The sequence below is a fragment of the Festucalex cinctus genome, chromosome 1 (assembly GCF_051991245.1).
Source record: "Festucalex cinctus isolate MCC-2025b chromosome 1, RoL_Fcin_1.0, whole genome shotgun sequence".
Lineage (NCBI taxonomy): Eukaryota > Metazoa > Chordata > Actinopteri > Syngnathiformes > Syngnathidae > Festucalex > Festucalex cinctus.
The window spans coordinates 24,248,015-24,262,003 of NC_135411.1; the positions used below are offsets into that span (position 1 = coordinate 24,248,015).

General features: G+C 38.0%; 1 protein-coding gene and 1 long non-coding RNA gene across 2 annotated transcripts in view; one reads left to right on the forward strand and one right to left on the reverse strand.

The window, feature by feature from the left end:
- Positions 1 to 5,042, reverse strand: part of LOC144020743 (uncharacterized) — a 23,652-nt gene extending 18,610 nt beyond the window's left edge. Inside the window, exon 1 of the long non-coding RNA XR_013283958.1 lies at positions 4,489 to 5,042. This is a non-coding gene — a long non-coding RNA (uncharacterized LOC144020743). The remainder of the gene's footprint in view (positions 1 to 4,488) is intronic.
- Positions 1 to 13,558, forward strand: part of LOC144020722 (nuclear receptor ROR-beta-like) — a 23,179-nt gene extending 9,621 nt beyond the window's left edge. Inside the window, exons 4-10 of the mRNA XM_077524472.1 lie at positions 867 to 1,388; positions 7,050 to 7,171; positions 7,332 to 7,464; positions 7,900 to 8,007; positions 8,635 to 8,745; positions 11,097 to 11,206; positions 11,287 to 13,558. Of these exons, the coding sequence (XP_077380598.1) occupies positions 867 to 1,388; positions 7,050 to 7,171; positions 7,332 to 7,464; positions 7,900 to 8,007; positions 8,635 to 8,745; positions 11,097 to 11,206; positions 11,287 to 11,448 (1,268 nt within the window). The 3' untranslated portion in view covers positions 11,449 to 13,558. The remainder of the gene's footprint in view (positions 1 to 866; positions 1,389 to 7,049; positions 7,172 to 7,331; positions 7,465 to 7,899; positions 8,008 to 8,634; positions 8,746 to 11,096; positions 11,207 to 11,286) is intronic.
- The last annotated feature ends 431 nt before the right edge of the window (positions 13,559 to 13,989 follow it).

Below are 13,989 nucleotides of genomic sequence, written 5' to 3' on the forward strand. Positions count from 1 at the left end.
AAATCAAATGGGAAGTCAACGTAAAACATTTCTTCACAATATTATGTTATATGTGACCTCAGTAGTCTAAACATGACATTCTGGTTAATATTACATTTGTGGAATATGAGTTTTGAAGGAAAATCTAGCTGTTTTTAATCCATCTCGGTGGGCGGCCATTTTGCCACTTGCTGTCGACTGAAGATGACATCACTGTTACTCAGGTCTCAGTTAACAACCAATCACAGCTCAGCTTCAGAAAGCAGGTGAACTGTGATTGGTGGTTGCCTGAGCCCTAAGCAACAGTGATGTCATCTTCAGTCGACAGCAAGTGACAAAATGGCCGCCTTCTAATGTTGATAAAAACTGCTGGATTTTCCTGCTTAACTCATTTTCCACTAACCCAATATTAACCAGAATATCGTATTTAGACTAGTGGAGCTGCATCGAACATATTGTCAGGAAAAAAGTTTTGGGCTGACTTCCCATTTGCTCCCAAAGACAAATAAATACGTTCTATTTTGAAAGTTTTAATTGTCCCAAAGACTTATTTATACGTTTTTTTTTAATGCTAGAGCATACAGAAGGCTTTGATGCAGCCTCTTAACTGCAAAGAATGGTTGAAGAAATGATAGTTATTACACAAACGGCCAGCAGGTGGCAGCAGAGTATAAGAGATAAACCAGGGCCACGTTGAAAAAAAGCTCAAATACTTAGATTTGTGAATAATGGTGAAACTTAGCTATATTTTAATGCTAATTGCTGCAAAACGAAAAAATATACAAATATTTATTTTTTTTCCTGATGAAACAACGAAATAAGAGACTTTAATAAATGTCGTATGACGGTGCGTAAGCCAATGACTAAGATGAAATTTCTCTCAACAGCGGTGAAGTTTGGTCGCATGTCCAAAAAGCAGCGAGACAGCCTGTACGCCGAGGTGCAGAAGCATCAGAAATCGCAGGAGTGTGTGGGCTCCGGAGATGGGGTCTCCACTACGCTATCCTTACCCAGGGAGGACGGCGCGTGTGGCGGTAGCGGAGAGGACGGCGAGGGAGGTTTGAGCCGTTCCTACAGCACCGGGGGCTCCAGCTCCACCCTCAGCGACCTTGACGACATTGCAGCGCTCCCCGACCTATTTGACCTCCCGCTGACCCCCGAGGAGGCCAGCGAGTACTGCAGCCTGGAGCTACTGGGCGGAAGCGGAGGGACCAGCACAGGAAACACCTCCAACTCATCGTCCGCTTCTTCCTCTTCATCATCCCTGTCCAATCAGAATTCTCCGCAGCAGACAATGATGGATGGCTCGGACAGCAATGGCATTCAGCTCCTGCACATGCATCCTCTGCTTGGAGACACACATGCACTGCTGGACCAGTTGCCTGATGACTGCTCAATAACAGACCTTGGTGAGTTGTGACATACCGTAACACCACAATTCTCACTGAAATACCTTGAAAGTGCGGACCAAGAAAAAACTAACGAAATAACAAACAAAAATTTAAAAATCATTTTCATTGAACAAAATAAATTAAAAACAAAAAATGCTTTTTAAAAAACTAAAACTAACTGCAACTACATTTGACATTTACAAAACTAACTATAATTATAGTGAAAATAACCTTATTTTTTGTCTTTGATAATTCATTTAATACATGTGCCTTTGGGGTTGATTTTAAATGTGATTTAAGTATATTTATTTCGATATTTATAATTTCCTTACATATTTATTTTTCACATAAGACATTATTTAAATGAATTGATGCTTTTGATACAAAATGAATAATTTACAATTAAAAAATGACAGAGTACAAATTCTTAAGTTGTCAGAAAGAGACGGACGGTAGAATTTTTTTTTTTTTTAAATGTCCTAAAAATATCCAAAAAGTGACCATAAAATATCCAAAAGGGAAGAGGAAAAGCAGAAAATTATGATAAAATTCCATGAAATTGCCAAATATGTCAGCAAATTCAGTATTTTTTTAAATTATTTTTATTTTTTTTAAGGCAGAAAAGAACTGTAAAAAATACAGAATTGTTTTTCTTTTTTCTTAAGGCAGAAAACAAAACGTTGGAATTGTAACTACAAAATGTCCAAAAACAAAAGAAAAAATCCCCAAAATTACTTTAAAATATCCATAGAATTGTCCTAAGAAAAATCAGAACATTGATAGCAAAAAACTTGCTACAAAAAACAAAAAAGTGGAAGATTAAAAAGTCAAAAAATTGAATCTCAAAGTATTGGATGCTGCATATTTTCCGGTTATGGTGCAGCTCCAATTAGCTCTAATGCTGCATTCGAGGATGGCCGGAAGTCTGACTTTTCGAGTTCAAACCAGGAAGTTTGTACGGGAACGCCCCCTTGAATTGGGAAATTCCACTTGCAAAGTCAGAAGAAAAAAAAAGGACCCCAACTTCACCGACGGACTACGAGTGACGTCACTCTACAATGGCGACCCCTTTAGAAACACAGACCGTGAATGGTAAAACATGATTTACTCGTGTATAAAACTAGATAGCTTTCTTCATTCATAAATATTCAACATAACTTGACGTAACACGTATGTGACAGTATGCCGCTATCTACCGGCATGAAATTATACGGTGAACTACTGAACTGCACGGAATGCTTATAAAATGAGATTAATAATAATAATAATAAATGAAGCAAAATTGCAAAAAGGTAAGTTTGCTGGAGGTCAAAGTGAGTTTTGAGGACCAATATAAAAAACAATTTATCACTATCCGCCATTTTGGGTGTTCACTTTCGCCTCGAACGCTTTAAGGTCGGAACTGGGAAAAACCAACTCCGATATTTCCGACTTCCGACCATCCTTGAATGCAGCATTAGGCCCTCAGTACATCAGACTTCCTTCATCATAATGTTCAAATGTTTTGTGGCACCAGCCAGATTTTTTCATTTTTTATTTGGCCTAAGATGGCTATTTTGACAGTAAAGGTTGCTGAAGTCAAACTTCTTTACCTGTCAACAGGTATTTTGGTATTGTGTCCCACACACTCAGGTTTGATGGTTCCTTCTTGCTTTGTGTCGGCTCCTAAAGAGGAAGGAATTTCTCAACTGAATTCCCTGATATAAGTCTAGTATTTGGAAAAGTAGGTCACTTCAAAATAGTCAGACGTTTTGCTCTTAGCCATTCTTGGTTGTTTCCAGGTTTGTAGCCAAGCTTTCTGACATTAGGCAGCTCCAGTATGTCCACATAGTCTTGATAATTCATTGTCTGCCAGATATAGCAAAGCAGCGCCAGAACATAACTGAGCATCCATGTTTCATAGTCGTGTCAGAGTTCTTTGTAAACGGAATTACTGCGACTGTAAACAGAACTTATGTGACTTGCCAAAAAGCTTTTTGCTCATCTGCTTAAGGACATTCACCTTTGTGGCTTGTCAATATTCATTCTGGTTATTGTGGGGATTTCTTTCATTAACAGAAGGATACCACATACTCACTGTAAATTTACTTGCGCTGTGTGTGTACAAAAGGAACATCGTACCAAGCTCAACGCCTTAGCATGTTAGCTAGGGGTGGGAATCTCTGACATGAGGCCGATTCGATATGTATCTCGATACACAGGTTGCGATTCGATTGAAAAACGATTATCTTTCAGAACAGAACGGTTCGATGCGGTTCGATTAAGTTTGGGAACGATACGATTTTCGATTCGATACGATTCATTTCAATATTCAAAACTTATAGTGACATTTGTTGCTTGTAAACATTAATCTTAAAACACCACACATTTTTACAGTATCTACAAATGTGTTGAAAAAAAAACAACAACAAAAATGTCTTCTATATTTTTATATATTGAATCAATTATTTAAATGGACCGCAACAAAGTGCTGGGCGATATGACTGAAAAATGTATCAGGTTAAATATTTATTAGTTGTTATTGAGAGTTATAATTGTTTTTTATTTTTTTTTAAATTCAAAATAAGGATCAGGAAAAAAAAGGCTGATAATTCAATTAAATATTTAACCTTTAAAAAGACACCAACACAATTAAACAGAATATGTGCACATTGTGAAGTATTTCAGAAACATAAATTTAAGACATGAAATAAACCTACCGTCCAGCCAAAAGAAATATGAAGCCACCTTATGGAACAATAAATCTATCAAACACATTTTAACCACTTAATATATCCAAAAATATTTCCAAAAGTGCCCTTCCCTTTTTATCAACAATTTTTGTTTTTAACAATATTTGTTTTTCTTTTGCCATCATATTCATTTTTGGTTAATGTATGACATCTTTTTGTTTTTTTTAATCTGAGACAAGATGATGACCACGGAATCACTACTGTTTATGTTTTGTTTTTTTGGGCTGTCGTTCATTTTGCGTTTGATGACGTAATCACGGGCACGTCTCAGTTCTCCTATCTATTGCTCATGCTAGTTGTAGACATTGACAGGGAGCCACAAACTGAGAAATGAGATACTTGCAGTGTGCTTTTAGCATAGCTGGTGTGTTGGCTGTGGGACATACCTGTGTCGTTTGAATCCATGCATTGGATCGTCACGGGAGTTATTCTTTTTGGCTCGCGCGCAGTACCAACGCCGGCCCGAGACATACAAGTGCACCGAGAGGACTCGATAGCAATGGGTTAGCTTCTGCTAACTGTTGCATGTTGTCACTCGTTGTGCGCGCGCGCGCCGTGTCGCGAGCACGGCGTTGACGGTCGGCTCCTCCCCAAGGTGCGTAACGTCTTTGCATTATGTTTACAACATCCGGGGAATGAAGCGTCTCTGAGCGCTACTTTGCTAGCTCTCTGTAAACAGGGAAGTAGCTTGAATAGTGATGCTACTGAAATGTAAACAAAACAAGTAGAGCACGGCGCAGAACTCTTGCTATTGTTATGAAAACCATAAAGCCTCACTCGCAACCGATTCACAGCCACGCGATATCCGGTCCACAGCTTTACAAGCGATGTATCTAAGGATTCCCGGCGGATTTTGTATCGGTTGACAAGTCTGCTACCGATACGGCCGTTTAGCTCCCCTTGACGACCGATGGTTCGGTCGAATCGGTTTTTTGTCCCACCCCTAATGTTAGCCTGGCTCTTTTATAACATGTACCTTACCTTGGTGAGGTTGACTGATAGCTACTTCATTTACTTGGGCTCATATTCAGCAGCATGCTTCAGACCAGAGTCACACAAGCGCTAGAACTGCTTATGGGAGGCTAACAAGTATTCCAAAGGATGCTCCATGTTGCAGATAGTAATCGCGTGGGGTTGGGAAGGTGTTGACGTAGTTGAAAGGTACAAACTCGGAGGTCCGAAGAAAGCTCAAGGTGAGCTTTTCTGTGTCGTATGTTATCTTTGATTGTGTAGTGTTATAGCATGGGTTCACTAATTGTACTTTGGTCACTTTTTAGGTCATTTCAGCGACCATTGTGTTTTTCTTCTTTCTTTAGGAAGGGAACCAACATTTTTGACCATTTGTAAATGTTTCACCATCTGTGCTGTGGTGACCTTAATAGCTTACGTTGTTCAAAGAAATGATGTCATAACGTGTATATGACTTACAGTATGACTTCAGAACCAAGGTAGTTTGAAGTAGGTTGTGGTTTAGTATCCAAAATGTTGGTCTGATGCCCCACCAATGATAATAAAATGGAATTTATTGCCAATGTTGGGAAGTGCCCAGAAGCCAGAGTACGCAGTGTACTATTACATTTCAAAGATAATGATAACGCTCAGTTTTAATTGACAATGTCAGAGACCTATTCAATTGATTTTGTATTTGTTTTCTTCCGCCTTTATCTAACCAGGTTAATTTCATAGAGATCAAATACCTTTTTTTTTTTTTTTTACAAGGGAGACCTGGCCAAGAGGGCAGCAAAAGTAATATTAAAAACAGTAAACGATTGATAAAACGAATAATGAAGACTTCTCACTTTAGAACACCAGGTAGATCAGAGCTTTAAACACCTCCAATGTAACAAGGGCTTAAAAGTTGAATTTCAGATAATTGAATAAAATATAAAGCGCCGGAGCACTTCTATGTTTTCTTATTTAAAAAAAAAAAAAAAAAAAAAAAACGTACATGATTGGTCCCATCACCAACAACTAAATCCATCACTGGAAAACACAAACCCCTCAGGGCTCAGGTATGGGGCTTTCAAACACAAATTGTAAATACTGAGAGACGACTGAGCAGTATATGGCAGTGTCATCAGCATAAAAATGAAAAGTTGTGTTTGGAAAATATCAAGATTCTTAAGATTTTTATGTAAATTAAATTTTAAAATTATTTATGTAGTGAATAATAATGGTCCTAGCATATATATATATATATATATATATATATATATATATATATATATATATATATATATTAGGGGTGTTAAAAAAATCGATTCGGCGATATATCGCGATACTACATCGCGCGATTCTCGAATCGATTCAATAATTGGCAGAATCGATTTTTTTTTTTTTTTTTTTTTTTTAGGATTCACACCTTGAGCATGGAAGGATGTTATATGAACGGAACATTAAGCCTTAATATTTTATTTTAATGCTGTTCAAACATGAAACAGATTACAACCTCTATAAGACTGAAATTTCAGATAAATAAATAATACATTTTCATATAAATCTTACACTCTACAAGCTTACTGATTAGTATTTTCTAAATTTGAATGAAAAAAATCGCAACAATCGACTTGTAAATTCGGATCGGGATTAATCGGTATCGAATCGAATCGTGACCTGTGAATCGTGATACGAATCGAATCGTCAGGTACGAGGCAATTCACACCCCTAATATATATATATATATATATATGTATTCCAATACCTTCAAAGAACAAAGGTCTCGGTTCTGCTTGTAATATAATTTGCAAAACAACCAACTGCTTGTTGTTGGGGGAAAAAAATCATGAACTGAAAGACTAGGAAACCAGATAAAGTAGATTGGTAACCAGTGATGCAAGATAGATAAACCAAATCATGTTGTCGACTTCTCAAAAGCTGGTGTTCAAATCCTTTGAGTGATATAATATAATATGTTTCTATGCTTTTTTTTTATGTGTTTGTCATACAGAGCGAATCACCCAATGTATTGTGAAGTCTCATTTGGAGACGTGTCAGTACAGCGCTGAGGACATGAAGAGATTCACCTGGGTACAATACACACCTGAGGAAACGCGCGCTTTTCAGAACAAGGTACATATTGCCTCCCTAATTATGACATATGTGCATTTTTTTTATGTCATTAGAATACAATAGCAGCTCAGGAAGAGATTTAACTCTGGTAATGTGGTTAATGTGGTGTTCGATGAAATCACTCAATCATGTGTTGTTTTTCTTTCTCTCTGTTTATCAGTCAGCAGAGTGGATGTGGCAACAGTGTGCACACCACATTACAAATGCCATCCAGTATGTGGTGGAGTTTGCCAAACGTATTGCTGGATTTATGGACCTTTGCCAGAATGACCAGATTATTTTGCTGAAAGCAGGTCAGTGTCCAGTCCACAATGGGTATATTTACACATCATAGGTCACAGAGTTTTAGCAGAGTAAACACGAGTCTACTTGCTAACTTGAGTTCCTTCTTGTTCTTTCTCTCCAATTTTCTCTTCCTTCATTTGCCCCATGTCTTGAACAATGGGGAGAAAAACATTTTTCTGTAAAATTTGTAATTAATTTTCTTCATATATATTTAATATATATGAACAAAACATGTATTTGACAATGTATTTACTTTCTGTAAATTGAACTCTTTAAAACATGCATTTGTTTAAATGGTTCAAATTGTCATATATATGATGTATATTAATCTGAATCCAAATGGACATTTGTCTGTGTGTTCATGTTGGAGTATTTTCGAACCCCCTCCTATCGCCCTCCTCGTGCATTTCTCCATATCTTTGCCCCTATGGCTACCCTTTCAGGATGCCTGGAGGTCCTGCTGATTCGTATGTGCCGGGCTTTTAATGTCAACAACAGCACCATTTTCTTCAACGGAAAATTTGCCTCGCCTCAGTTCTTCAAAGCGCTTGGTGAGCATCACATGGGAATTCCTTTATTCAATAAGACAGCTGTCCAATAGTAAAGCCAATGTTCTTTTGCTTTTCCAATGCTTTTATCAATTTTTTATAACCTAAATAGCTGATCATGTATCCATCAAGATATAACAGTAGAAAATTGAGTAACAGAGCAGATGGTAGCCTTCACACAGAAACATGATGATATTTCACCTAAAATATGTACCATAGGTTATAAATATAATACAGGTGTATATTTAAAAGGAACACAATTATTAGCTCACAAGTATCAAAAACAGCCACAAGTAAACAATCTCTAAATTGTTATTGTTCAAACAAGGCATTTGGGCATAGCTCACTCATGTAGAACTGATAAACAAGTGACTCAACACTGCCTCCTCTGGTTAAAAATAAAATGAGTGTTGGCTTGCCAATGGCAAACAGAAAAGGCCGGATGTCATTGTTACCTCAAGAAGCAGCGGTCCTTGTCCCTCAGGATGTCTGAAATTATTGTATAGTGGTGCTTTTTATGTAGGTTATATAAATGTTATTATTATAAAGTGGAGGCCTTCTTCAAACCTTAAATTAGCCCTTTGACACATCATTAAGTAATGCAATGACTTTCGTGTTGTGTTTATTCAGGTTGTGATGACCTTGTGAGTGCAGTATTTGAACTGGGCAAAGGACTCTGCCGCCTCCAGCTGTCTGATGAAGAAATGGCTTTGTTTAGCGCTGCTGTTCTTCTCTCTCCTGGTGACTATTTCTCCTCTACTTTATTTTCGGCCATCACTTTTCATCGTTATTATGATTTAGCCACAGAAGTGAACTGCATTATATACTGTACAATCCACTTGCATAGTCGCAGTATATTAGAGATGTAACAATACTCAAATATCATGATACAATATTATCACAATATGAAGGTCACAATATGATAAAAAAAAAAAAAAAAAAGCTCCAACTAAAAAGAAACACAATATTGTGCTTTTTTACATTAAACCAATAACAAATATAAATTGTATATATAGAATTTTAAATAAATACAATACTATATATATATATATGGATAATATAATCTTGAGGCACTTACTTGCTAATGCAAGCACACATTGAGTTCCTCCACATATTGACTCGTTCCCCTTCATCTGACTATTAACGTGGATTTTAGTAGAAGGGCCAAAAAATGCCTTGTGAAAATTAAACTGCACTAAAAAACTAGCCACCAGAGGGTGCTAGAACTGCACAAATAGAAATCAACCCGATTTTTTTTTTTTTGTGCTTCTTCTTAAAAACACTAAGAAGCCACAAGATGCTTCCAAAGACTAGTCTAAATAGATTATCTCGACTGAGAGACGAGTTTATATGTCAGCGAGGAGCTAACTTTAGCCTGGGTTGTTAGTATGCATGGGCCAGTATCAGATTCGGACAATATAATCACTGTGAGCAAACCTGTTACAGTATCACAGTATTGCAATTAATTGCAGCTCTGAGATGAAATGTATTATTTTGAAACATGTGAGTCAATAACTTCTCTTCAATTGAATGCACTATAGAGATATATTACTCAACATAAAATGAACATTTATTGATTTTTTTTTCTCAATAAAATTGAAATATAGCAAAATAGCAAAGTACTTATTTCTCAGAAAATGAGTTGCTGCTTCTCTTCTAAGCTTTGTGAGCTTTCAGTGTGTAAACTAACCGATGTTATCCTTTCCAGTTTGCCATTTATCTGCCTCGGTAGCGAGTCTATAATATTCATTTTACCAACTGTACTGTAGCCACACTAACTCTCATAGCTGGTTGCAAACATTAATTTCAAAACTGTGTTCTAGCAATATATTGTTATATTGTTACCTTGGATTTATCGAAAAATGATGGGTGGCCAGATTTATAAATGTGATCTTATATTTTAAATATCGCCACTCTTTGTAAGCATATCTACCAAACTGCGGCACCAGAAAAATTCCCAAAAGAGATGACTGTTTTGACCAGGGTAAAAGTCATCACTCACACTGACTGCTCACAATAGCAGCAGCAGGGTGACAGGTCACGTCACTTTGCCTGCACTGACGACTCAAAAAAAAAAAAAAAAAAAAAAAGAAAAAGTCAATTCAATCTAAGGTCATTTATTTTTTTAGGGTAATAATGTAAAGCAAGTTTGGATGAAATGATATTAAAGTGTTTTTTAGGATCATAGTTTGTGGCAAATGTATGGCTTCAATTAATAGAATGGTGCCTTGAGATATAGGTTTAATTCATTCTGTGACCAGTCGTAACTGAAAAGATCTCAAATCATATTTCTCCAAAGAAATAAATGGAAATGCCATAAATCCGTTTGAACCACCCCAAAAAACAAAAACAAATGACAATGTGTTTTTAAATGAGAAAAATAACAGATTTTGTCACACTTTCTCCTGCAATACACATTGTGCTGCTCATTATGGGGTGTGTGTCTTGGCCACTTGAGGGCAGTATAACATACAAATGCAGATTACTGTACTGGAAGCTCAGATCGCCTCTGGACTTCCAGTATGGCAGGATTGGTAGTTATTCTTCCCAAGGGATTAAGATGATATCACTGGCGTCGGGCAACTCGGGCCGAAACCTCAATAAGTCACATTTTGATACAATTTCATATTTTCACAAATCTATACAATTGCTCAGTGTTTTTTTCCAATTATCGGCCAATCTTAAGTGTTGAAAATGATTTGCTCTCCTGGATGATGCAATGTTAATGGTTGAAAAAAAAAGATGCCGTCTCCTGAAAAAGTGACTATTTTAGAGGTACAAGGTTTCAGCCCAAAGCTAGCGATATGATTGTGAGTACGAACTATTGTTATTCAATTATCGTAAATCAGCCGATTGACAGCTCAAGTATTGAAAACTCATTAGTTGGGTCACTCATATCTCAAGGCACCACTGTCAAGAAGATTGTTGTTATAAACATTTTGGGATGGGAATCAATTACTCGCACGGTGCTGTTCATTCTATATTCCTGCGGGGGATTACTGGATTCAATAAACTGACTTGCTGGCTCAGTGAACACTGACTCAGCAAAAATGACACTTTCACCTCATGTGCCATTCCTGTGATTTTGCTAGATCGGCCCTGGCTGATGGATGGCCAAAAGGTTCAGAAGCTTCAGGAGAAAGTTTACCTGGCTCTGCAGCACAGTCTTCTTAAGAATGCATCTGAGGAGAAACTGGACAAGGTAAAATGAAGACGCTTCATGAGCAATTGACAACAACATCAAGAGGAAAAGGCTCACCGTATCACTTTAATTCTCCACAGATGCTGTCCAAACTACCTATCATGAAATCCATTTGCAACCTCCACATTGATAAACTGGAGTTTTTCCGTTTAGTCCACCCAGAGACCGCGTACAGTTTCCCTCCGCTGTACCGGGAGGTGTTTGGGACCGACATGTCCCTGCCCGACTCCACCAACAGCTAGACAGATGGACCGACTGACAGAAAAGACTGACTTGACTGACCGAGAGATGGAGGGAGTAATTTCGAGGAAGGGAAAAGGAGAGACAGAGTAGGAAAAAAATAATGTTGACGTTCAACAACCAGCAGTTCTAAGACAATCCAGGATTTAAAATACTCCGTCTCCCGTGATTCCAAAGTAGCCCTCCACTTTCCGAGCAGGCAAAGCACCTTACACTACAGACCATGCACGCTCATGCTCCTCTGCGTATTGTAGCAGCACCAACCAGCAGATGCATGAGGCAGACGCAAGTTTGAAAACTTGTCTAACGTCTGATCCGCTGCGGATCGCCCAACCTGTAATGAATGTACCTCATCGACAAGCACCGGCGCGCAAGCAAAGGACTCGAAAATGAATGTATAACCCTGTCACACTCGGACAGTTTTATACATGATCGTAGAAATAAGATTGATCTTTCAGAATCAGTATGGTATGTGTGCATATTCACACCACCCTATTCATGTACTGACACTTAGGGACCAAGATCACAAGTCGTTTTGTAGGAAGAAAAAAAACACAACGTCACCTCTTGGAGCCGCTTCTCTCACATTTCGCCTGTGTTCGGTGCTGCCTTGAGTAGGCTCTTGAGAAACCTCAGTCCCACACTTCCCTTTTCCTTGCAAACGCCACTTGGAGACAGGGCAAGATGAAATGATCTTTAATTTATATACACATTTATATACAAATATTTTAAATAAGAATGTAAATAGATGACTATGTGAGACTGCGGAGAGTGTTAGAGCGTATGAGATTAGTTCAGAACGAAAGGAGAGAAAAGTGCACAAAGGAAGCGGATTTTTGGACTCTGGACTATTTTCCTCTCTATATAGTACTCTCAGGTTTCATTGACAACCCCCTCCACTTTCCCCATGACAGTAAACCCACTACGGGGGGTGAACAGATGAACAGACACTTGTTGTAGATGCAAACAGGGGCAGCGTGTCCACGCGACGGAGGAAACAAATTGCCTTTGTTTGGCATTTCAACTGAACGCCGCTGCTGAAGGCTCTGCCCTTGCCCGAAGAGAGAAGAGGACGACAAGCGGGACTCGAAAGGAAAAGATCAAGCAAGGCAAACTTTCTGAACTTTATAAGAGGGGATGCACATTGTCTCCTCCCAGCTGTTTCTAACCAGCAGTCAGGTGTCATATAATTCAATCACTCATGTAGTCGCACTTGTTCAGGTCCTGATGGTCCACAGTTTGTATCATAACCCCTCCTTGCTGGTTGGAGCAACTGTATTATTTGTAGAATTGTTGTTCCTCTTCCCCCTTTTAGTCCCAAAGCCAACACTTGTTTGAATAAAAAGCACTTACAGTCCCCCCGTTTCTCACTGGACACTAGTCTAATGCCAGACAGAGCTACCAGCTGCCCCCCTGAGATGGGCCTCAAAGCCAGTAAGACATTTTTGTTTATCTTTTTGTTTTCTGTCCCTCAACGTTTCACTTGAACAAAAAAAAACGTGAACAAGTTGTTTTAGCATTGAGGTGAACATGTCTTACTTGGGTGCTGTGAAGTTTTCGGGCCTGCCGCCTGCCACTCAGGGAGCTAGCTGTGATCTCTTGTCCCTTTTTATGACCAGCCTTGTACTCCTCACGCCTTTGCACCCCACAACCATAATCACTGTGGACGTAAGTTCTATTTTTGTGAATGTTGCTCACAAACTGTCCGGACCCCCTTCCCGTTTGTCCTAATATTGTAACTTTTAAATTTATGAGCATTTACATAGGAATACAAACCAATCCATTTTAAAGACACATTTCATTCTTGGGATGTATTTTTATTTTCTCTTTTGCTGTGATCTTCACTTAGGTATTTGTCTCTTATCACTTGATTTACAGGTCTCCAATTTTGGCCTTTAAAGTCAGTAATCATTTTTTTAATTGGCAAATGATTGGGAAAGTCCATAAAAGACTTATCTCCCTTTTCTTTCCTTGTAAGAAAATATGTGCAAGAGATATATATTACTAGTTCAAGACTAAGTGAGTCACACAGCTCGATATATATTGTTGTCCATTGGGATACATTATATGTGGTTTTAAGAATGTAATAATAAATGGTTTCTTCTTTAAAAATGCTTGTCAAGTCATTGCAATTTCAAATAGATCCATGTTTTCCAACCACTGCACTGTGAGAGATTATCAGGTGTAAATTATGATGTATTTACTGCAAATAGTGTTCTAGGCTAAACAATGAAATGCTCCTCCAATAGATGACAGAAGGTAACCTGTGTAAAGTATCCTCTTGTCGCCAATCATATAAAATAGGTTGAAAGTTTGACGAAACCATATACTTAAAGTTATACTAAATACATCATCTTAAAACATTTCTGTAGTATCAGTTTTTACAGAAATAAAATTTTACGTCAATGTGACCTCTAATGGGGAAAGAAATACCAGCACCAGTTACTTTTGTTGAAAAACTGCAGTTAATTTGTTTTATAAGTTTGACTCTGCAAGAACCATATCCATGAACCGGATTGGACCGCCTGATCAGATCATTATTT